This window comes from Polyodon spathula, chromosome 14, assembly GCF_017654505.1.
Source record: "Polyodon spathula isolate WHYD16114869_AA chromosome 14, ASM1765450v1, whole genome shotgun sequence".
In the NCBI taxonomy this organism is placed as follows: domain Eukaryota; kingdom Metazoa; phylum Chordata; class Actinopteri; order Acipenseriformes; family Polyodontidae; genus Polyodon; species Polyodon spathula.
The window spans coordinates 24,294,560-24,317,545 of record NC_054547.1 but is presented as its reverse complement, the minus strand read 5'-3'; the positions used below and the strand labels follow the sequence as shown (position 1 = coordinate 24,317,545).

At 38.6% G+C, this 22,986-nt stretch overlaps 1 protein-coding gene across 28 annotated transcripts in view; it reads right to left on the bottom strand.

Moving 5' to 3' along the window:
* Positions 1 to 21,455, bottom strand: part of LOC121326822 (kinesin-like protein KIF1A) — a 160,454-nt gene extending 138,999 nt beyond the window's left edge. For 13 of the 28 annotated variants that reach the window (XM_041270347.1, XM_041270351.1, XM_041270353.1 and 10 more), the window contains exons 1-2: positions 21,144 to 21,455; positions 16,556 to 16,709 (exon numbers count right to left, since the gene is read on the bottom strand). In XM_041270347.1, the coding sequence (XP_041126281.1) occupies positions 16,556 to 16,661 (106 nt within the window). In that variant the 5' untranslated portion in view covers positions 16,662 to 16,709; positions 21,144 to 21,455. The remainder of the gene's footprint in view (positions 1 to 16,555; positions 16,710 to 21,143) is intronic. The other 15 variants (XM_041270356.1, XM_041270363.1, XM_041270365.1 and 12 more) reach the window with 3 other exon arrangements.
* Between the last annotated feature and the right edge of the window lie 1,531 nt (positions 21,456 to 22,986).

Below are 22,986 nucleotides of genomic sequence, written 5' to 3'. Positions count from 1 at the left end.
AAACTCAGAGGCAAGCGGTCGCAGTAACACTATTCAAAAGCCATCTGCGAAATCACCACGCAAGTCAAGTATATACAGCAGCGGCATTTACTTATTAAATTAAATATCACCTTATAAAATTGACTCGTGAATATGCAATGTTTAAACCAGACACAACAGATACATCTGACCACTAACCTCTGATTTCAGAAACATATTTTAAACAACATTAAAATCTCTCCTGCTCTATGCTGACACAACCATTGGGCTTTTAAACATGGTCGGGTTCAGTATAGAATTCTATTGTGCTCTCCGCGGAGGGGAAGGACTGCAGCACTGTGCAAACTGACACGGAAGTCGTTTAGTCCACCGACCATCTAATGCTGGTTTACAATCTAGGGAAATTATGCCAGTTACCGGCCATTGGTGTGAAAACAGCTTCATAAATTATTGGTCAGCTTCTCTTGAAGACCGCAAAGCCTGAGTAGGATCATTCCTACACAATAAAATAAAAACATGTCAAGGGCAGTGTTTGGCTATTCCATGAATCCTCCCTCAGATGTGGGAAATCAGTCTGCTTTCAATTCACAAATGCCATTTGATCTCAAATGTTACTATAATTGGCAATGTTCAATGTAATGTTTATGGCAAATAAAAAAAAAAGTACAAAATATATGTTACAATCAAACAGTCTTCCGTAACTATTTTTCCACTCAGTGGACAGGATACATAATATTTCTTTTTTTTCCTTAAAACTATTTTGTGTAATTATTTTCAAGAAAAAAGTGTAGACATTTTATAAGCAAAATAGGCCACTCCAGGGTGTGTGGTAAGACAATTCTTAAGCATTTCCTAGGTGGTTAAAGGCATACAAATAATCTCACAACGCACCCAGGGCGTGCAGTAAGAATTGCCTTACCACACACCCTGTTGTGGGTTATTTCTTACTTATGGTGATTTTTTTATGTATGCATTTTAAATAATCTTCTGTTTTAGTATGTTTTTTATTGGTAACTTCTATTGCTGTTTTCATTTATTTTGGAAATAAATAAAAAAACACGTTTGACAGCTATTAACGCATATGTCGCTCATTGCTGTATTATGCAGTATGAATGTCAGCCCATTGCTGTATTATGCAGTCCGAGTGTCGCTCCATTGCGACAACCATAAACTCGCGACGGAGTGTTTCTAACTGCTGTTGGTATTTGAAATGCTGCCCACCAACGATTAAAGAAATTTGAGATTAGATCGTAACCGAGTGCTGATGTATCTCTTTAAAACTTTAATCTAGCATAGGTCACGACTACATAGTATAGTTCGGTTTGTATAAATAGATAAATTATATGTGTTGGTGAAGCACAGCCTCATTTGGCAGCTGGCTCACATTAATATAGCAAATGTTTGTGGTATTGATGCTCTAGCTGTTGCATTGCATTTGGGAACTGGCAGACAATTTAGTATGCTTCTGCTATTTGAGCGAGCTGCACAATTTCTTTAAAATGTCTAATGAAAAAGACCACACAGCTGCATCAGTAATTGTACTGATGTATTTTCTTTTTATTGTTATTTGATGTTGAATTCACTGATGGTGAAAATAGAATGTCTTAAAAGATTGACATAAAAAACTACATAACCTACAACTTAGCATTTACTGTTATCAGGTAAGCATTTACATATTCAAGAACAAATTGATGTATAACAACTCTAGAGAAAATTGATCAACGACAATGCCATTTTTTGTGCTTTATTACATATGTTTAATCGTAAAATGTCTGGAAATACTGGTACCTTTTTTTAGACCGTGAAATTCAGTGAAAAAGTAGATTGAAGGAATTAATCAATTAGCCAAAAAAACAAAGCCAGCCCTTTAGTCACGATTGTAGAAACACAAACATCTCGGTGTACGTTGTCCATGTAGGACATCCTGAGTCGTCACCCCTCCTCCTCAAGTGTTTATTTATTATTTATTTGTTTATTTGTTTATTTATTTATTTATTCAGTGCAGCTGCTGATTGGTGCATGCACGTTTTTACCTTTCTTCAGCATTTAATATGTATACTGTAAGCATTTTTTGAAAATATTTTAAAAGTTTCAATAATTAAACAAATTTAAATTTAAGGCAAATCTTCTCCCCATAGGGCATCCCATAATTCTTTTTTGTTGTTGTTGGCAAAAGAAAACGTGCTGCAGACCAACGTCTGGTATATACAAAAAATATGTTTTTATGTAAAAGTAAATAAATAAATAAAGATATTTATGTTATACAACAAAAAGACATTAGCACTTCTGTACTCGTAAGAAGTGTGGACATTAGTGGTCACCTAGCACCAGTGCACGTGACACGTGCAGGTTGTGAGTTCCACCCTCAAGGTGGGGGACACACCTGCTGTTTACCTAGATTGGTCCAGTAAAAACTGTATGAATGAGTAGTTGTAACATACAAAAAAACAAAAAAAGATATATTATAATTCACAATTGTAAACATTTAATCGGAAGGGTGTCACAGCTACGAAATCTTTATTTTATAATCAAAGTACATCTCCGGACCTGGTTGGTATAGGATGGGAGACTGCCTGGCAATACCAGGTACTTTAAACTTTTCTTTGGAGTTTTACTCAGTGGTGTAGTCGAGGGTATATGCAGGTAAACTGCGTTTACCCACTTTGAATTTGGGCAATATATCATTTACCCACTTCTCATATAAGGGATACAGAGTTTACTCACTTCTACTCTCCTGTGATGTGCAAATCCTGTGTTAAAGACAATATATTTTAACGCAAGCTGTGTTGTGTTCAGAGAATGTGAGCGGAGCGAAGCGGTGACAATTCCGCTCACCGCTCATAATAATATCCTCCGCTCTTGACAATTCCGTTCACCGGCATAGTATCTCTGCTTTTCTCCCTTCTCCAGACGAAAGGTACTAATAAGAGGTCTATATATATATGATTATATATATATATATAATATATATATATATATATATATATATATATATATATGTGTGTGTGTGTGTGTGTGTGTGTGTGTAAATAAACTAGCACCTCCTGATATTGTGTTGCCGATTGCAGATGAAAAGATGTATTGTACATTCAGAAAGGAATACCATTTAATTGTCCTTATTAATCGCATACCTTGACCCAAGTAAAATATAAATCAATAAATAAATAAATACCCAGCTATGACCAGCAAAGAAAAAAGCTGACATAAAGTGCTCAGAGAAGTTATCTAATTGAATTTGAAGATGCTTTCTCATTATTATTGTTTGGTACTGAAAAAATGCATACATTTCAAACTTTGCATATGATTCGTATCAAATTAGCTTTATACAGGGCTTATTTGTATCCGAATATCTCATAGGGAGCTCAAAGCAACCCATGAACACATATGAGTGAGTCGGCAGGGCTGACGGACCACCCTGTACTAATGTATGAACTATCCTTAAGAGTGCAGAAAATATAAACCATGTTCACAGCGCTGTATGGTGCATAACCGTAGAACTGTATAAGAACAATAACTGCAGACAGATGGACACACACACATGGATGACGTTTCTCACATTTTATTATATGGCACAAATGCAGCTCCACGAAAGGAATATATATATATATATATATATATATATATATATATATATATATAATATATATATACAGAGCTCTGGAAAAAATTAAGAGACCACTGCAAAATTATCAGTTTCTCTGGTTTTACTATTTATAGGTATGTGTTTGGGTAAAATGAACATTTTTGTTTTATTCTATAAACTACTGACAACATTTCTCCCAAATTCCAAATAAAAATATTGTCATTTAGAGCATTTATTTGCAGAAAATGACAACTGGTCAAAATAACAAAAAAGATGCAGTGTTGTCAGACCTCGAATAATGCAAAGAAAATAAGTTCATATTCATTTTTAAACAACACAATACTAATGTTTTAACTTAGGAAGAGTTCAGAAATCAATATTTGGTGGAATAACCCTGATTTCACCATGTAACAATGTTTTTTTTTTTTTTTTGGTTCCTGGGTAGTTAGTGTTATTTCCTAATTGCTTATGCCTCAAAAGTATAGAAAATGGCTATTATTCCCCACAAACTTTGCTTTTGTGACCAGGACAGTGATATTTTAAAATATCACTATTTCCAATGAGAAAACGGGCAAATGTGTGTCTTTTCGTTCACATAAAGTCAGAAAAAAAACAACATATGAATCAATTACTTTTGAGGGTACTACTAGCACTGCCATCCAGCTGGTCCTATTGCAAGAGGATAGTGATGACCACAGGAGTGGTTTTTATACTTTTCCTTGTTAAATAAGATTTGGTTCAGGTGATCCCCTAATCAGTACCTCATTCAGTAGAATGAGGTGTGCCTGTGTTGGAATTCAACAGACACTGGAATGGAATGGCTGCCATACATGTAGAGATGCTGATTTAAGAAAAATTTGCAGTGGTCTCTTAATTTTTTCCAGAGCTGTGTGTGTGTGTGTGTGTGTGTGTGTGTGTGTGTGTGTGTATGTGTGTGTAGATGATGCAAACACGCGATATACGCCATTCACACCATAACTGAGCTAAAAGCAGGTTAATTCGTCACAGTGCCTACTTTCTGATGTTCAATGTCCTTTGTCCTCAAAACACGATATACACCAAGTTAAATACAACTGAAATGATCATTTCCCTCCATAACGCACTATATGCCAGGCTTCTAAATTGGCAAAATCCGACATATCCACATATCATTTTAATTTACTTCTAAAATTAAAAATGACTTTGCGCAACTTTAGAAATCTTCATTCACATTTTTAGTAAAAATGTCTTAAATATGAACCAATACTGGGATGGATTTCTACATTAATATATTTCCGGTTTCCCCCCGGTAAGTCCAGGACATCAAACAATATGTCCATAGCAAGATCGAAGGTCAAACAATAGGTCACATTTTACTAAATATTTTAAAACTAATAAACAAACAATTACCATAATGAACACTATCGTAGTATGTTGCTTAAAACACAATAAAACAATATTCATAATAAAGTTCTTATCTAAAAAACAGTAACACATTTAAAGCTTGGGACTCGCTGTCTGTAGATGTTGTTTACAATATTGTCAGCATATTTTAACTGATTGAAAGCTGAAATTACTTTTTTAAAAACACACTTTTATTATGATTCCGAGAGTGTTGTGGAGCTCAAGCACCAATGGGAAAATAAGTTTCTGCACAGTGCAAATAAATCACCTGTTCTGTCAATTTAGTGTGGATGCTTCACAAGCAGAACTGTTATTGCAGTGTTTAAAAATATAAAATCCATTTATAGACTCCCAGCTTTCTTGAAAAAATCTGCAGTTCCCTTGTTTTTCTTTTGTATTTGTTTTGTTCTCATTAGTATCTATAGTAGATACATCAATCATAATTAATAAACTGCCACGTCGATCACATTGACTAGCAAAGAAAAATAAAAGCTTTTTTTTTACAAAAAAATGCAATTCTCAAGTCAGCAAAACATAAGTGCCTAATTGTGGTTTGAAACTGAAAAATGAATGGTTACCACGCGCAGGCATGATGGAAAATACTGTAAAGTGACTGCATCTGTCTTTGTCACCTTTTTTTAGTAACTATTTTGTCCAAAATCCATGACTGAACATATATTTAAGAAAAATAAAACCATGCTCAGTTCTTCTCAGTGCTGTAAAAGAGAAGGCCGGAAAGGTCCGCTCAAGGAACTACAACATTCTGCTCCTCCACTCCATAAACAATTGGCTTGCTCAGCTACGCTCACACTCTGGGTGTTCCCGCGTGTGAGACTGACAGCTGAGACCTCAGTCAGAAATGTGGCTCGAGCATGGAGGCGTGGCCACTGGACAGCGTGTTCTTTGTGTGTGTGTCTCTTCTTGCTGTAGGTGCTACTGGAAAATGGGTGCATGCAAATTATGCACTCACTGAAGTCAAACCATGGCCAAGAAAGGCAAAGGACATGGATATGGCCTTTTTGAAGAAATCTAATGCTTTACAAATGCTTTACATTGGCCTAAGTTCAGAACACCTCTAGAACAAGGAGAATAATGTTTTTTTTTTCAGTATAAAAATGTGTTAGTATACTGCCCTTTAGCACTGACATGCATATGTACCTTTTTAACCATTCATAACATTGTAGTTTTCATAAACATCAATATATTAATACCTACCAAAATAGATATATTGTTTTCACCACTCGTGGATGTACATTTGCAACTAAAATAATAAAATGTGTACACTTTCAATACTGTCCAAAAGTACCATTATTTTACTTTCAAATCTTTTCTCATTTCTCTTATATTACTCTACTTATTAGTCTCTTGTCTTGTCTGTCTATTTACCATAGACATTCTCGAATAGCTTTCCCTCGCTTTATTCATTATTTGATGAAGTAAAAAAAAGAAGTGATATCTATAACAAAACTTGGCAATGTAAAAAAAACAGGTTCGAAAAACACAACAGCTGTTAAAGTGGTGATATCAAACAAAAAAGCCCAAGTTAGGAGAAGCAATTGGGGCAACCTTGTCAAGCAACAAGCAAATATGCACAATTGGAATGGTGCTGGGGCCCAACATTCACATAATTGTTGCTTCTAACTTGGCTTCTTTTTTTCATCACTCCACTTTACATTGAAATGCTCTTTATACAACTTCAAAGGGATTGTGACCATTCCCTTATAAGCTAAAAAGTCACATCTGCAACAAAAAACATTGACAATGCACAACGAAAAAAATGCTCCAACACCCCAGCCCTGGATCTATAATGCCTGCCCCATCAACTGTCACATCCCATACACTTACCTTGCATTCTCATTATCCCTTGCACTTGTTGCCATTATTGGTCTTGCTCATCATCTTCATTGTTGGATATATATGGCTTCATGCTCTTTCATGTATTCTTGCATGCACAGGCTAAATGTCTGTCCATGTGTGCCCTCATCAACCTGTGCCTTACCTGCATGTTGTCCGTGTGTCTTCCCAAAGCATACTTGTCTGCGCCTGTGATGATGTCTCTCCCATTTCCTGTCTGTCTTTTTCTCTGTAGTAGTGCTTGTACACTCCAGTCTGTGTTGAGCACTTTCTTTGGCACATGTGTCTTACCATCTTTATTCTGGTTAAACCCAGCTGATAAGGAAATGAGCATTTCAATGTAAAGTGGCACGATAAAGTGGAGCAATGAAAAAAGGAAGCCAAGTTAGAAGCAACAATTGTTTGACTGTTGGGCCCCAGCACCTTTCCAACTGTGCCGATTTGCTTGAAGCTTGACAAGGTTGCCCCAATTGCTTCTCCTAACTTGGGCTTTTGTGTTTGAAATCACCACTTTAAATGGCTGTTGCGTTTTTTACATTCAACATAAACACACAGTCACTCTTGGTTAGCTTATTATATAGCTAATTTAACATTGAATGGGCACGAATGCAATTCAAGCCCACTAAATCAAGGAGCATCTCTATAATTAAAGGTAAAGTAGTAGATAGAAGGTTCTACATTAACCGTGAGGCAATACCAGCAGTGTCCAAGAATCCAGTGAAAAGTCTAGGGAGTTGGTACGACAGGGATCTAAAGGACACAGTTTGTGTGGGAGAAGTTAGACAACAAGCAGTGGAAGGGTTGAAGAGCATAGACAGCAGCGCTTTCCCGGGCAAACTGAAACTGTGGTGCTCAGTTTGGTCTGCTGCCAAGACTGCTGTGGCCACTGGCTGTATACAAGGTTTCCTTTACAACAGTTGAGAAGATGGAAGCTTTAATCAGTTCATACATCAGGAAATGGTTGGGAGTTCCACACTGCCTCAGCGGAGTGGGACTTTATGGTAAAGGAATACCAATCTCTGCTCTAACCGAGGAGTTTAAATGCGCCAAAGTCTGACTGGAAATGACATTAGTAGATTCACATGACAAATGTGTAAGGGAGGCCGCACCTGTGTTGAAAACTGGAAGAAAATGCGCAGCAAAGAAAGCTGTGGAAGATGCTAAGGCTGCCATTCAAACTGGAGATATTATGGGGCAAGTTCGGCATGGAAGGAGGTCTTGGTATCAGTTCAGCTCCTTCTACATGGCACAAGGCAACCCCAGCTCAACGTTGGAAGCTGGTAATCAACGAGGTGCAAAAGCAGGAGGAGAGGATCAGGTGTGTAAAAGCTGTTTACCAGGCCAAGCAGGGAGAATAGATGAAACGGAAGAGTGTGGAACAACGCAAGACCGGCTGGCAAGACCTATGGACAATGGAACAGAGCAGGATCAGTTTCCTCATCAGATCAACATATGATGTTCTCCCATCAGCACAGAACCTAAACCTCTGGGTGGGTGAGGATCCCTCATGTCCTTTGTGTTCATCACCTGCAATATTAAGGCACATCACCTGCAATATTAAGGCACATTTTGACTGGATGTAAGGTGGGTCTTAGCCAAGGACAGTTTACTTGGGGCCATGACCAGGTAATGTAGTACTTGGCCTTAGTACTGGAAGACAAGCGTAACCTGACCAATAAGTTGCCACCAGTTCCATCAAAGCATTACACACAAAATACACATTCCTCCATTCAGGAGAGCAACCACCAAGAAAAGGTGTTAAAACCAAGCCTCGCCCAGGACAACTGGAAGCTGCTAGAGACTGGAGGATGCTGGCAGATGTTGGTCAACAGCTTATTTTTCCACCTGAGATTGCCACCACTAACCTTCAACCAGACACTGTCTTGTGGTCTGGATCAGCACGCCTTGTTCATCTGGTAGAGTTAACAGTGCCATGGGAGGATGCTGTGGATGAGGCATATGAGAGGAAGAAACTTCGGTATGATCAACTAGCTGCTGAAGCGGAACAGCGAGGATGGAGAGTCCGAGTTTACCCAGTGGAGGTGGGTTGTCGAAGATCTGTGGCACACTCTAAAACCCGGTTTCTCAGAGATGTCGGGTTCAGTGGCCAAGAGTTGCGTCGCACAGTGAAGAACTTATCTGAAGCAGCAAAAGGGAGCAGAAACTGGCTGTGGCTGAGACGGAAAGAAAGAGGATGGGGATCTCAAGCACAATAGAAATAAATCAATGCTGATGTATAGGGCAAGTAAGCTGGGCTGAGCTGTGGGGGATAGAGGGGTGTGATGCTGGGATGCTGTTCATATGAAGAAAAAGCAATCTTGCATAGAAGTTTACATCAACGTATTAAAATATTAAATAATTTCAACAGTGCAGCACCAATTTCAAAATATCACTATTTCCAATGGGAAAATGGGCAAATGTGTGTCTTTTCGTTCACATAAAGTCAGAAAAAAAAACGGATTATACTGTATTTACAGTATAATTGTAAATCTCGAAAAACTACTCACTTCTAAATCTTTTGTAGTCATCTTTGTATTACTTTAGTATAAATACATGTTAATTTGGATTCATGTTGTTTTTTTCTGACTTTATGTGAAAGAAAAGACACACATTTGCCCATTTTACCATTGGAAATAGTGATATTTTGAAATATCACTGTCCTGGTCACAAAAGCAAAGTTTGTGGGGAATAATAGCCATTTTCTATACTTTTGAGACATAAGCAATTAGGAAATAACACTTACTACCCAGGAACAAAAAAATATATATTTTTTGTTACACAGTGTCTACCCACAGTGCATATTATCATCAAAGGTCATTCATCCTCCCCTTTCATCATGAGCTTACTCCGCTGCTTTATATGGATTTCAATACCTTATAATTTCGTTATTCAAGCACACCACATCGCAGGCATTCATAATAATGCTGCTGATGCTTTATCTCACTTCCAGATCACCAGATTCCACCAGCTGATCTAAACAGCAGCTCCAGTCACATTGCAGGTCCCGTTATTCCAGCACCTGGTGTTCAGTTCAACTAAACTATATCCAAGCTCCTTCAATCTGCCAGAAACTACATGGCTTCAGCTCTCAGTCCATCCACAAGAGCACTTACACCACAGGCTGGAACTGCCATTCAGTCTTCTGTGCTCAAAACCAAATTCTTCCTACTCTGTTCAATCAAGACTGGATCCTCGCTTTCATCACACACGCAAGGGACTCTCTCCTTCTGGCTCCAGGCACAATGAAGTCATACATCAGTGGGATCCAGTGTCACTATCGCTGATTGGCAGTTTCTTCCTAAAACCCCTCCTCCCATCAGACCCACTGTTCATGGATTCTTCCCATTCAGTCGTATCGAGACATTGCTTCTCTTCCCAACTGGCCTACCTGATCTCCGAGGCATGCCTCCCGCCCCAGTTCTACAACCCTCACTACTTTAGGATCGGGGCAGCAACATCGGCAGCCAAGATGAGAATCAACAAGCATCTCATTAAGAGATTGGGGCACTGGTCTTCAGCAGTTGACTTATACATTAACTCTTCCATTTCTGACATTTCCATAGCTCAACAAAGTATTGCTAGCTTGCCTGGAGTGGGGGCTATCTCTTTGCAAGAGATATAGGTATAGTTATACATATACATAATCCATACATCTATCTACCCCCTTTTTGTGTGTTTTTCCTATGCGCTGGTACATGGTCTTCTTGCTTGACGCACAGTTTTGGGGAACTTCTATGGAGCCGGGGGTCCTTCTTTTGGGGTGCAACTGATCTCACTGCTCTGACTTCAGGTCAGGCTATGCCACCTCTGCCTTCTGATAAGGGGGTGTGCTCATCATACAAGTCTGTGGGACCCACAGCCATACCTATCCTTTCACAGCTCATGCGCTATTCCTTACCTCAAACAGAAGCTCAGTTCTTCCTATTATCTGCTTGGGACTTGGCCTGCTATGTGTTCAGTGCTCAATGTCCTAACTAACCATTCTATTTTCTGCCTCTTTTCAGATTCCCTGAGGGAGGCTCTCTGCTCCCACTGCCAGCAGCTCTCCAATAGCCAAGGTAACTACTCTCCTGTCCTTTCATTTCAGGTTTGCATCCGCTACCTATTCCACCCTCGGATGCTGTGCACAGTCTTGGAGGCCACGTCTCACCTCATCGAGTCAGACAACCCTTTTATATGTTTTCTCTAGAGGTCTCTCCTCTACCAACCCAATCAATCTAACAAGCTGTTCTTATAGCACTTTATTCTCATGATGTGCTAATGTTGTAATTACAAAACTTATACGTAGAAACGTTTTGACAGGTGTCATCATCATCACCATCATCATCATCATCATCATCATCATCATCATCATTATGCCAGTATGTGTATATAGTTTTCCCTTTATGTTCTATAAATGACTTGAGTAAAGGTCTCCACACACCGGACGCAATGCGATTTCACAATACCTTTCAAACCAGTGGCAATGTCATGGCAAATCATACCTCCCCCCATAAAAATATACAGGCTAACTTCACTATAATGAACCCTTCTTATAACGAACACTAGTTTTTAATGATCCCAACAGCAAAAACCGATTTTTTAAATGCAAATTAGCTGACAATGAAATTTCTCCAATGTCAAGTGTGTTATTCTCTCAGTGAAAACAAAGACCATGGTTGATCAATTCAAAATAATTTAATTCAAAGATTACCTATTGTAGTATGAATCATGCATGACAAATATAATTGTTGCCTGTCTGTCATCTTCACACAAACTGCAACCAAGCAACGGGCGTGAGGAGCAATCTACACTGGATAGTTTTTTCAAGAAATAACATGTAGTGCATTCAGCATGTAAGTGTACATTTTTTTACTGTTTTCTTTTAAACATACCTGTAGCAGGACGATTGCCCTGAAAAGGGGGAAATTAGTGTTGGTGTAATTTATATGTGGAAACAGGTTTGTTTTGTGTGCTTTTTGGAGTTGTTATGTTTGATCAAATGATTGTTTACAGACGGGCGCTCGATTGAGACTTGCTTCCTGCTAGGCTTGTTTGAGGGGAAGGCAGCAGCAGTGAGTGGTCCTCAATCAGGTGTAGCAGGACCTCACCCTGGAGTGGCAAGCCTCGTTGCGTAACGCTAGTGCTCACCCACACCGTACAAAATGTTTTATTTGTAGTTTTTGTACACAAAATTTATTTTGCCTTTTGCTCGAGCAAGTGGTAGCCACCATCACAGTGGTAGTGTCACACATCACATTACTTTTTTTTTTACTTTGTGTTTGGAGGGGGGGGGTGTAGGAGGCAGTGTGGTCCAGTGGTTAAAGTCCAGGGCTTGTAACCAGAAGGTCACTGGTTCAAATCCCACCTCTGCCACTGACTGACTCACTGTGTGACCCTGAGCAAGTCACTTAACCTCCTTGTGCTCCATCCTGTGGATGAGATGTTAAATCAATGTCCTATTGTAAGTGATTCTGCATATAATGCACAGTTCACAGCCTACCTCTGTAAAGCTCTTTGTGATGGTGGTCCATTATGAAAGGTGCTATATAAAAATAAATTTATATTATTATTATTATTATTATTATTATTATTATTATTATTATTGTGTTTAATAAATCCTGTGGGCCTGTGCTGGCATTTCAACTCCGACTCCCATGTCTCTCTGTCTTGCAATGCGGTTGCCATTTAAATGTTGAGCAATGTGAAGGAATCTTCATAAAAGTACAATATATTGATGTCCATTTTGTCATTATTCTGATACAGAAAAATGCCAAACCCTATTATAGTGAACACCCTGATATAGTGAACATTTCTCCAGGTCCCATGGGGGTTGGTTATAGTGAAGTTAGCCTGTATTAACAAACGTTATTAATATGCGTCAAAACAACTATTGGTGTGTCTGTATAAGACAAAATTAGTTCAAACGTATTCAAATTAGGTTCAAGTTTTTCAAAATAATATTACAAATAATAACAGAGTTTTTTTATTGTATCTACAATACAAATTACTTGCTTGTAATTACTAGCCAAAAATGTTTTTAGTTGAGTACTGGGACGCTAGTGGTAGCCATGTACATCTGTAACAGGACTAGGAAACTCTGGAAGACATTCTGGAAGTAACATCAGCTACTGTGGGATGTTTAAAACATTGAAAGTACTAATATAAATAAAAAATTTAAAAAAAAATTAAAATTTAATATAAATAAATAAACTGATTGCAAATTTAAAAAAAATTGTAACAGAATAAAAGAAAAACTGTTAAATTGTTATTTGTAGCAACTTTAAAGAGTTATGGCATCTTTAAAGAAGAAAAAAAAATGTTAGAGACTCAGGTTTCAAGCCAGATACCCAGCTGCCAGGAGGTTGAGAAGGTGGAAACCAGACCTGCTGTTTCTCCAAGAGCTACTTGGGCAGGGGGGAGGGGGCATTGATTTCACCAAGACCTTCCAGCAAAGGACAACCTCAGAACTAATAAGGAAGGTTAGACAACATCATCATGGATTTGGCAACAAATCCTAATTGGTCTTCCTATTGATGCAACCACCTCTCAGAATTTACAACAGATTTGACTTTGTCAGTATGCAAGGACTTAGCTTGGTAGGTGATACGTCTACTGCAAAACTCACTGATGCTTTGCAAAGAACAGCCTTGGTTGGCCTGGCCCTTACAGAAAATACTTTTCTGCAGAAAAGTAAAGGTAAAACTTAGAAGTAGACACATGTTAATACTAGTGTTCTCCATTGGTGGGCTGTAGTATATAATGAGCATATTGCTGTAATTGTCAGTAGTAACAAATGCCTATTTATTCTATGTAAATAATACTTAGAAGAAAAAGATTAGAATGCGCTGTTGTAAGAAAGAAACATTACGACAAAAAAATACTGTTTTTATGTATGCTTATGTTAAAAATAAATCCTAAAGATAGACATGATTATAACAGATTATATTTTCCAATCCAAAACAATCACTTTCTGTCAATTATGTGTCTTGTGTTTGCTCAATAAACTATGAGTAGGGCTGTATTTTTTTCACAGTAAAAAAATGCTAATTTCACAGCATTTGACAGTCTAAAAATATTTCAGGTATTTCAACATGTTATCGATTAAACATTTGTTACAGCACCATCTGTGAATTATCAAACAAAATAAAAACATAAACACATGTACAAATAACAACAGACATGTTTTAATGTCCCCTTCTTGTACTGGACATCTTTAGCAGAAATATTTCCAATCTTTGATACAGCTGGTGTCTTTTTCATTGAAGACATTCTTAATGTAATCAAGTCGCTTTATGAAGTGTGTTCAAGGCTGCCAGGTTCCTAAATACTATGTAACAGGAAGTGTGTCAATAAGGCAACTTTTGCTGTATTTCATTTTAAGTGATCCAAAATATGTATATTTACATTATTCTTTCATATTACACTTCATATTCCACAGCAACTGTTACATTTGATGGAATCGTGAAATCTGTGATAACCAAGAAATAGAGCCTTATCTATTAGGAACTTTAAATAAACTTACAACAGCAGTGTCTGGGGAATAAATGTACATTTCAGTACAAACACATTAACTTACTCAGAGACCACAACACATTAAGAACACAACAGCAGAAACAAAATATTTAAAATAATTATTTCCTCTTAAGTCTTGAGAAGCAGGAGATGTGTAGGGGGTGGGTGGATAAAGAATACATCTAAATTAGGCCAAATAGTGAATATTTAACAAGCTTCATTTATAATTGAAAATATTTCTCCTTACACAGCTAAGGAGCCACAGGGTTGCAATCCTACCCCAACAAAGTCATTTATCATTTCCTCACAGCCAGAGAGGATCAGTCAAATATAACAAACACAGCTGAGACTACTCAGTATTACAGTATGTCACAAATGAGAGCTGTTACTTTACGCAGAACACTGATTAAACAGGAAAGAGGGGGAGCCCTGTTTAATATAAATACAAATTAGCTTTGTAGGATTCTTGTACACTACAGTATCTAACAATGCTCATTTTTAAATTATAAAGCAAGCACAATCGGTTTCTCTGTTTAATAAAGTGTGACAGAAAGACAATGATTCTTGGTGGTAAATCTCCCTCCTGACCTGTGAGGGCCCTATGTAATGGGAACAGAGTACTCTGGCCTACTTGGCCTGACACTTAGTTCCGAGGGTTAAAAGGAAGTCGGTCATTTAGAAAAGTGGCAGCGCTTTGGTACACTAAATCAGTGACCAAGATGGGAAATGATGTGGCAGCCGCGGATTGGAGGAGTGGCTTTAATCGTTTACCAAGGGGTCATGAGTGACGGTATAAACAGGGGTCAAAGCGACGTAATCTGTTCCTTCATTTTGGTTAATGTAAAGTGACCCGGAAGGAACTGTGTTTTTGTGAATCAATCATGAGTGTTTGTTTTGTTCTATTTGTTGCTTGTAATCACTAGGCAGCTAACACATTCCGGAGCTGTCGTCAGAGGCCAGCACAAACCCGGAACAGCACTTCACTCGTATCACAATAAACTGTATTAGTACCACAGTCACTAATTCACGCACTTAACAGACTTGCGTATGTGTTTTGTGTTTAATGTGGGGATACAATAACGGGAATACTATTTCGGAACCAACCTGGGGATTACAACGTAAGTAATATGCACCACTGCATTACTTACCAGCATTATTATTTACTGTTTGTTTTGCAGTCAGGCACTGGACATAAAAGAAATAAAAACAAACCTTTGCACCTGGATTACAATTGTCTGTTTGTTCTTAGACCACCTGCACCTGCACAATATTAACCACTTTGCCACCTAAACCTTTTAAAATGTACGTCGAAATGGCCACCAAAGCTGACGTGGGGTCAGCACATCCTTCATGCAATCCCAACTATCCTCAGAATCTCATGCAAAGAAGCCAGATAGATTGCAGTGTGTGTGTCTATTAGGAGAGTATGTGCTCTTCGGTGATGTGACACACATTGCACATAAAATCACAAAGTGCATAAACCAAAGACATGCCCCTTAAAATGACAGGTAGTGTAATGCAACATAATTGGAGCCTATTGGTGATTGTTGTCTGTACAAGAACCATTTGTGAAAACACTGATAATCATATCAGCTAATAAGTCATTATTCGTTTCCAGCTGTGGTCTCTGGGTTCCCCCCTAACCCTTCTTTGTTCCAGATTTCATTCACTCAAAGTGTCTTCATAACTCACATCTTACAGCCATGGGATTAGCCTAGTTGCTCTTCACAGGACTCTCTCTAACGACACAATGCTTTTTCTGTAATGTTTCTGCCCTGTTCTGTGGGTGGTCTAAATCCCTTCTGGACTTTGTCAAAGGCTATTTAAAAGTCCAGATATACTGTATTATATAATCCGCTCTGTTTGAATCCAACCTATTAATAAATAAAAAGTAGAACAGCTAGAATACTTACAGAAAAGTCACATTAAAGACCAAATTACTAAAAGCGTGCAGAGCCACTGACCAACAAAAAACCAATACCATAAAAGAAAATAAATAAGTCTACTGCAGTCAGCATACAATATTAAAGGCGCTGACAATTCGATATTAGATAAAAACAAATGCAATATATTGAACAAATGGAACTACACATAGTTATAACAAATATGATATAGATTTTTGAGAATTGAAAGTCTACCAAGCTCATAAACAAGTGAAAATATAATATGCAAATAAATGTACTAACAGCACAATAAATTAGTTAAAACAGCAGAAGTCCCCTCAGTGCTGGGATAGACGAAGGCCCCTGGAGAGGTACTCACTGGTAGTGTTGCCTGTCATCTGTATAATGCATTTGGAATCTTTGCTGATCTCCCTGGAATTGAAGGGGCGGACCCTCACTGCCACCTTCACCGACGCTGCTGCCATCGCGCTGGGAGCTCACGACCAGCGATGGCCCGGGCAACCTTCGAGTACCTGGAGCAAAGAGGAGGAGGGCAGTCTGATTAGTGACAAAGAGACATGCAGGTGTTCTGAGGAAAGAAATCCAAAATCTCTGATAAAAGTAATAATGATATACCCAGTCTCTTCAATTACATAATGGCTATGAGGTACTTTGAAATTGAAAACAACTGGGGGTATAATGATGATTAATGTCACAATGCAAGACATACTGAGATATTCCGGTTGCAATTCAGTATATGTCACAAGACATATGATGGTCCTGATGGACTGCTTGCATAATAAGGTCAAAAAAATTATTTATTTTTTTAAACACCAGCTATAAAACATGTATTATTCATTCAAACACCATTTGGTGAACTCTGTATGTGGTCCTGTTGATTTCAAAATATCTGATGAGCCCATTTCTCAATGGAGTTCTTGAGTGTGGTTCTGAAGACCCTGTGCATCACACGCATGGTAGTAAGCTTTAACACTCAGTGACAGCAGTGGAGCTGGTAGTCAAAGTGGGCAGTCATTGAATGATTCCTGGATTATGTGACAGCAGGTAGGAGGATTCACTGCCTGATCTTGAGGTCAAGTCACTGATATTAGCTCCTGTCAAAAACAGCTGAAAAAACGTAGTGGAAGAAACTACCACCACTGTAATCTAGATGCTTCATCTTATCTTCTGCAAGACTTGGTGTAATTTCTTAAATCTAGAACATCGTATCGTTTGTGCTGAAAACAAAAATAAAAATAAAATAATTATCATGTGATACACAAATTGTGCATGGCATACAGTACTATAACTATGGTATAGAACAATAGTGAAAAGTTATTTGAAATTGGTAAGCATACATTTGTAAAAGACAGCATGGCTGTTTCACAAGCCCATTATATATTTTAAGCTGGGACTGGGGTTCCCAAACTTTCTTGGCTCAAGGTCCCCCATGACATTAGGCACTGAGGAGCCCCACCTGGATTGTTGATATTGATACCTTTAGTGCGGGAGACTTGCTACAGACCAGCGATGTTAACACTTAAACATGTCTGCTGGAGACAGTCAGGAAACTAAGTGCAGGTGAACCAGAGGAATGCAATTCAAACCAGATATAGATTTCTCTCCACTTAATGTATCTATAACATAAAAGCTATTTTGATTCATTCAGTGTACTTTAATTTCCCTTTTCTCAAGACCTTGAACTTTCCCCCACACCAGTGGAAAGGTTACGGTTGTGCACAATACAGCACTATCATACTGCTTGGCACCAGAACACTGCTATTTACATTTAAGTACTGTGTGCAGGGTTGTGGTGGTGCTATATCCTTCAAATAAACCAACTTCATATTCACTGAGGGAAAGTGAGGGTTTCTCTCTCCCTCCTGTTCTTTCTCTGCTCCATTTCACTTATACTGTACTCTCAAATAAATACATGGCATGAATGTGCACTCTTTCTGTAAAACTGTGACATATTAGTAAATATTAGGTATATCATTTCTGCTGAATAATTTTCCATTTTATTGCACCGTTTACAATACAAGTAATTAATAACAGCTCAGCCTGATTTTTCAAATGCTCTATCCACTTGGAATCAGAATTTATACTGCATAGCACAGTTATGTCATTTATTTACTTAAAAGGAATATAGAAAAATGAACATTTTAAACTGTATCTTAATTTATATGTGTGTTTAGCTGAACTGGGTGTGTCATGCCTTTCATGCCTTTTTTATTACAAACAAACCCATTTACAACGTACCTGGGCTATAATGTACACACTGATATAAAGAACCAGTATCATGGAACTGAATAAAATCATGTTATTAAATCCTGTTTAAATTCTCCTTTTAGTACGTACTCAGATAATGCATACATCTTGTTATTATGACTCAAGGTGATGGCACGCAGTGCTCTGTGCTGCACATATTGCATATTCATAGGCCTACCTCTTGCTGTTTGAACTTGACCTTGCTCTCTGTAATTTATGCAGTATTATCATTGCCAGCACAAAACAATTGTCAATTTCACTTAAGGACAAACTGTACATTATTGGAGAAATCTTAAAGGGACGAAAGCAGTCAGAATTATGTTGTCAAAGAGCTCAAGTTTAAAAAGAAGCAGTAGGGCTTATGGAATCCTACTAAAGCAAAGCACAAGGGGATATCAGAGGATACTGTGTAACCAGACTCGAACACGGTTCACGTCCAGATTACAGTTAAACCAGTTTATCTAACCCAGTTGTGCCGACAACCGAGTTCAAACTCGGTTGTTGAACTCAGTTATGAACAATGTTTAGTGTTGATGCAAATCGATTTAAGCACTGTTAAATACGTTTTGAACCCTTAACTCGGTTCTAAAACGTTAATGTGGCCAGGGTCTAAAAGACAAAAATAGCGTACAGGCAATGATTACTGCTGTACTGTACCTGAACTGTCAGTTTGTATGGTAATGTTTATTATTATTACTATTATTATTATTATTACTGTACTGTATTATATTATTTTACTAATTACAGTACCGTATTATTCAATATGTTAGTTACATATTTTTTGTTATTTTTTATAATTCATTTAGCTGACCAACTTTATCCAAGGCAAAATGAATTACTGTATTAAATAATTAAAATACAGAATGTTACATACTGTATAGTAGTAATGTACAGTACTGGTTACATGTTACATTGTTTTATATTGTTTCTTCTGTAATAACCCTTTATACTATATACCTTTATATGTACATTTTTCAATTAGTACTGTACTAGGTTTTGATTTTTGTGCTGATTTGACAGGTATGTGTATGTACCTGGTTATTACATACCTCGGTTATAACATCTGTTTTTACGGTCCCAAGGCAATACGTTGTATCAGACTTTCACTGTATTATTTATTTATTTTTTAAAATTATTATTCATCTCTTCCTCTTTGTACATCTGTCTTAATAAGTGGGTCTTCATACATATCCATTCTCTTCTCTGCCTAGCCATGTGTTTTGTGTATTTTGTTCAGTGTTTTTAGAATAATTTATTTTGTGTTGTCTGCATGCAAATGGATTCTTCCCCACCTCCCAGTTCTAACTCCCTATTGACTTGGTGTCTGGTTTCACGGGTGGGTCTTCCTGCAGCACGCGCAGTTGAGGCTTATTATGCGAGGCACCTGGTGTAGAAAACAAATGCACGCACGGGATGGTGTCGAATTGAAACAGGTAAATTAGGTAACGTTGAATTTAATCTGACACGGGCGTAAGAAAATACAGCTAATAAAGAAAAAAAAAAAGTGGCTTACAAAAATCATTCGTGTTATTTCTTTCTTTATTTTAATCCACTTGTAAACTGACCACATTTGCACTGCGGTTAAATTTGTTCTAATTTAATCGTCTGGCCAGTTTCATCAGTCAAATTACGACATAGCTGTATGTGATTATTTCTGATGGGTTATTCGTATTTGTTACCCTTCCTGTCTTCCGATTTTATTTTCTAGTTATGTATTTAAATTGTAGATCACTATATGTTTCCTACATGAACAACTGATTCAGCTACAGTGAAGTCGCATGACCTGACGTCGTTTTAAAATTGGATTTCGCGTTTGACTTCCAGTTCGAGCATTAACCCCAAAGGGCTGGGTATTTCTAGTCTTTGTAAAACCCAGTTGTTTTGAGGGGGGTGGGGGACACTGAAACCTCAAATGTAAATGTAACAAAACAACTGCTAATAGAAAATTAAAGTGGCGATTGCGTTTTAATCTAAAACAATTACACGGAAACAAAAAATAAATACAATAAATAACCCCGGTTTGTATTTAAGAAAATAACCCTAGTCTGTGGTTTTACATCACGACGCCCCTTCACCGGTCTCTCATTCTAGTCATGTAAATGCCACCACCATTTTGAATTGGGCTTAATTAAATATAGCAACCGCATCATTCAACACTCACTCAGGCACCAAACAATGCTTCTGTTTATCAGAGATGCTGGGTTTAAAAAAATACATACATAAATAGTAATGACATTATTTCTATAATAATGTAATGACATTATTTTTTAAAATACAGCACTGTATATATTCAGGTAATTAAAACTGATACATGTGTATGGTTTCTGATAATAATAATAATAATAATAATAATAATAATAATAATAATAATAATCATGTATAGACAGATAGATAGATAGCTATACACACAGTGTATCTTAACATATACATTTTTAAACCAGAGACTGACAGCAAAACAATTGAATTTGCCAAGTGTTGTTTTTCCCTGATTCTCAATGACAGTGCACTTTGCAATGAATGCTTGTTAACTCAGGGTTAAGATAAAGGTTACTTATGCATTCTGCCCATTGTTTATCATTTTACATACATTACCTTAGGTTTTACTGCCTTTTATGCATAAACACACCCCAAGACAACTGCAACACCCTTGCGCATCCCAAACAAAAAACCTCCTCTGAAATGAGGATCAAAATACTTACCTTTTTGTGCCTGTGAAATAATGACCAAACAGCTTTTTGCTTTAGCTCCTGTATGTTGCTCTCTATGTTGTTGCTTGTTCTTGGTTGACAGTTTCTGAGTAATTGAGAGCTCCTGAATTAGAAGCCAGGAATGACAGCAACCCCCACAGACAGACAGACAGCACACCCACAATGTACCTTGCTGAGTTTTTGTAACTGGGTGTGTTCTCTGGTCTGGCTGAGAATGAATTGCTGGGGGGATGAGATCTTCCGTAGTTGCCTTTATGTTCTCCAATCCAAAGGCAAAATGGCTCTGGTGGTTGACTCAGGCAGGGATGCTGAGCTATAGCGAGGCAGTGACATCATCACTGGGAGAAGCAGCAGCATCAATGCAGCGGGGGGGGGGGGGGGGGGGGGCATCAAGGGAGACTGGGATGCACACACTACTGGTGTGTGTTTGGGGGGGGGGGGGGGGGTTGTGGGGGTGTTGTGTGGTGGGGGGGGGGGGGGGGGTGGGGTGGGGGGGGGGGGGGGGGCGGGGGGGGGGGGGGGTGCGTGGGGCGGGGGGGGGGGGGGGGGGGGGGGGGGGGGTGGGGGAGGTGGGGGGGGGGGGGTGGGGGGGGTGGGGGGGGGGGGGGGGTCGGGGGGGGGGGGGGGGGGGGTGGGGGTGTGGGGGGGGGGGGGGGGGGGGGGGTGGGGGGGTGGGGGGGGGGGGGGGTGGTGGGGGGGGGGGGGGGGGGGGTGGGGGGGGGGGGTGGGGTGGGGGGGGTTGGGCGGGGGGGTGGGGGGGGGGGGGGTTGGGGGGGGTGGGGGAGGGGTGGGGTGCGGGGGGGGGGGGGGGGGGGGGGGGGGGCGGGGGGGGGGGGGGGGCGCGGGGGGGGGGGGGTGGGGGGGGGTGGGGTGAAGGGGGAGGGGACATACGTAAGTGCTGTTAAATGCATGTTTGTTGCCTATATGAAGTGACACGCTTTTTTTTTTTTTTTTTTTTTTACATATGTTCATTGTGAGAGCTTCAATCTCAGCAGGAATTCATGTACACGATTTTGATTAAATAGAAAGTAGGACAGTAGCTTCAAATTTTTTTTTACTGTCCCTATACTTTCTATGATGTCTTATTATATAAAATTAAATTATATATATATATATATATATATATATATATATAATATATATATATATATATATATATATATATATATTCTGATAAGGTACCTTCACCTGAGTAGAGAAGCTATTTTTAGGTCTAGTTGCCTGTCTTAGATAGATACACTGTAGTAGGAGGGTGCTGGTGCTTACTAATATAAAGACACTTTGGCTGATGTAGCCTACACAACATACGTCTGTAGAAAGCAACATTGAAGTCGTAGCTAAAACACCTTGCACACAAAATCAACACACTGATTGATTGTAAGAAGGACCACTTTTTGATTGATTGCAAACAACTTAAAAAATAGAAGTGGACAGTAAAAAAATAAAACTAATCAATAAAATAAAGCTACTCATTGCATTTTTAATTAGGTTTTTGTACTCACGTCTTTTGATGATGGTTGCAATTGTTTTCTGAGTGCGATTTCTCGATTACGTTTATATATCTTGTAAAGCACTTTGTGATGGTGGTCCACTATAAATAGCGCTATATAAAAAAAATAAAGATTATATAAAGTTGCCTGTCATAGACATTTGTAATGTAGACTAGATCAGCCTAAGTGTCTTCATAATAGTGTCAGCACCATCTAGTGCTCAGCTGTTTATTGCCAACAAAACACAAAGAAAAAATAGCTGATCACATGTAAATTCTGACATACAGACAGACAGATTCCTTCATATTCTGCCAGATTCTGATCTCAATAGCTTGTGCTAACAT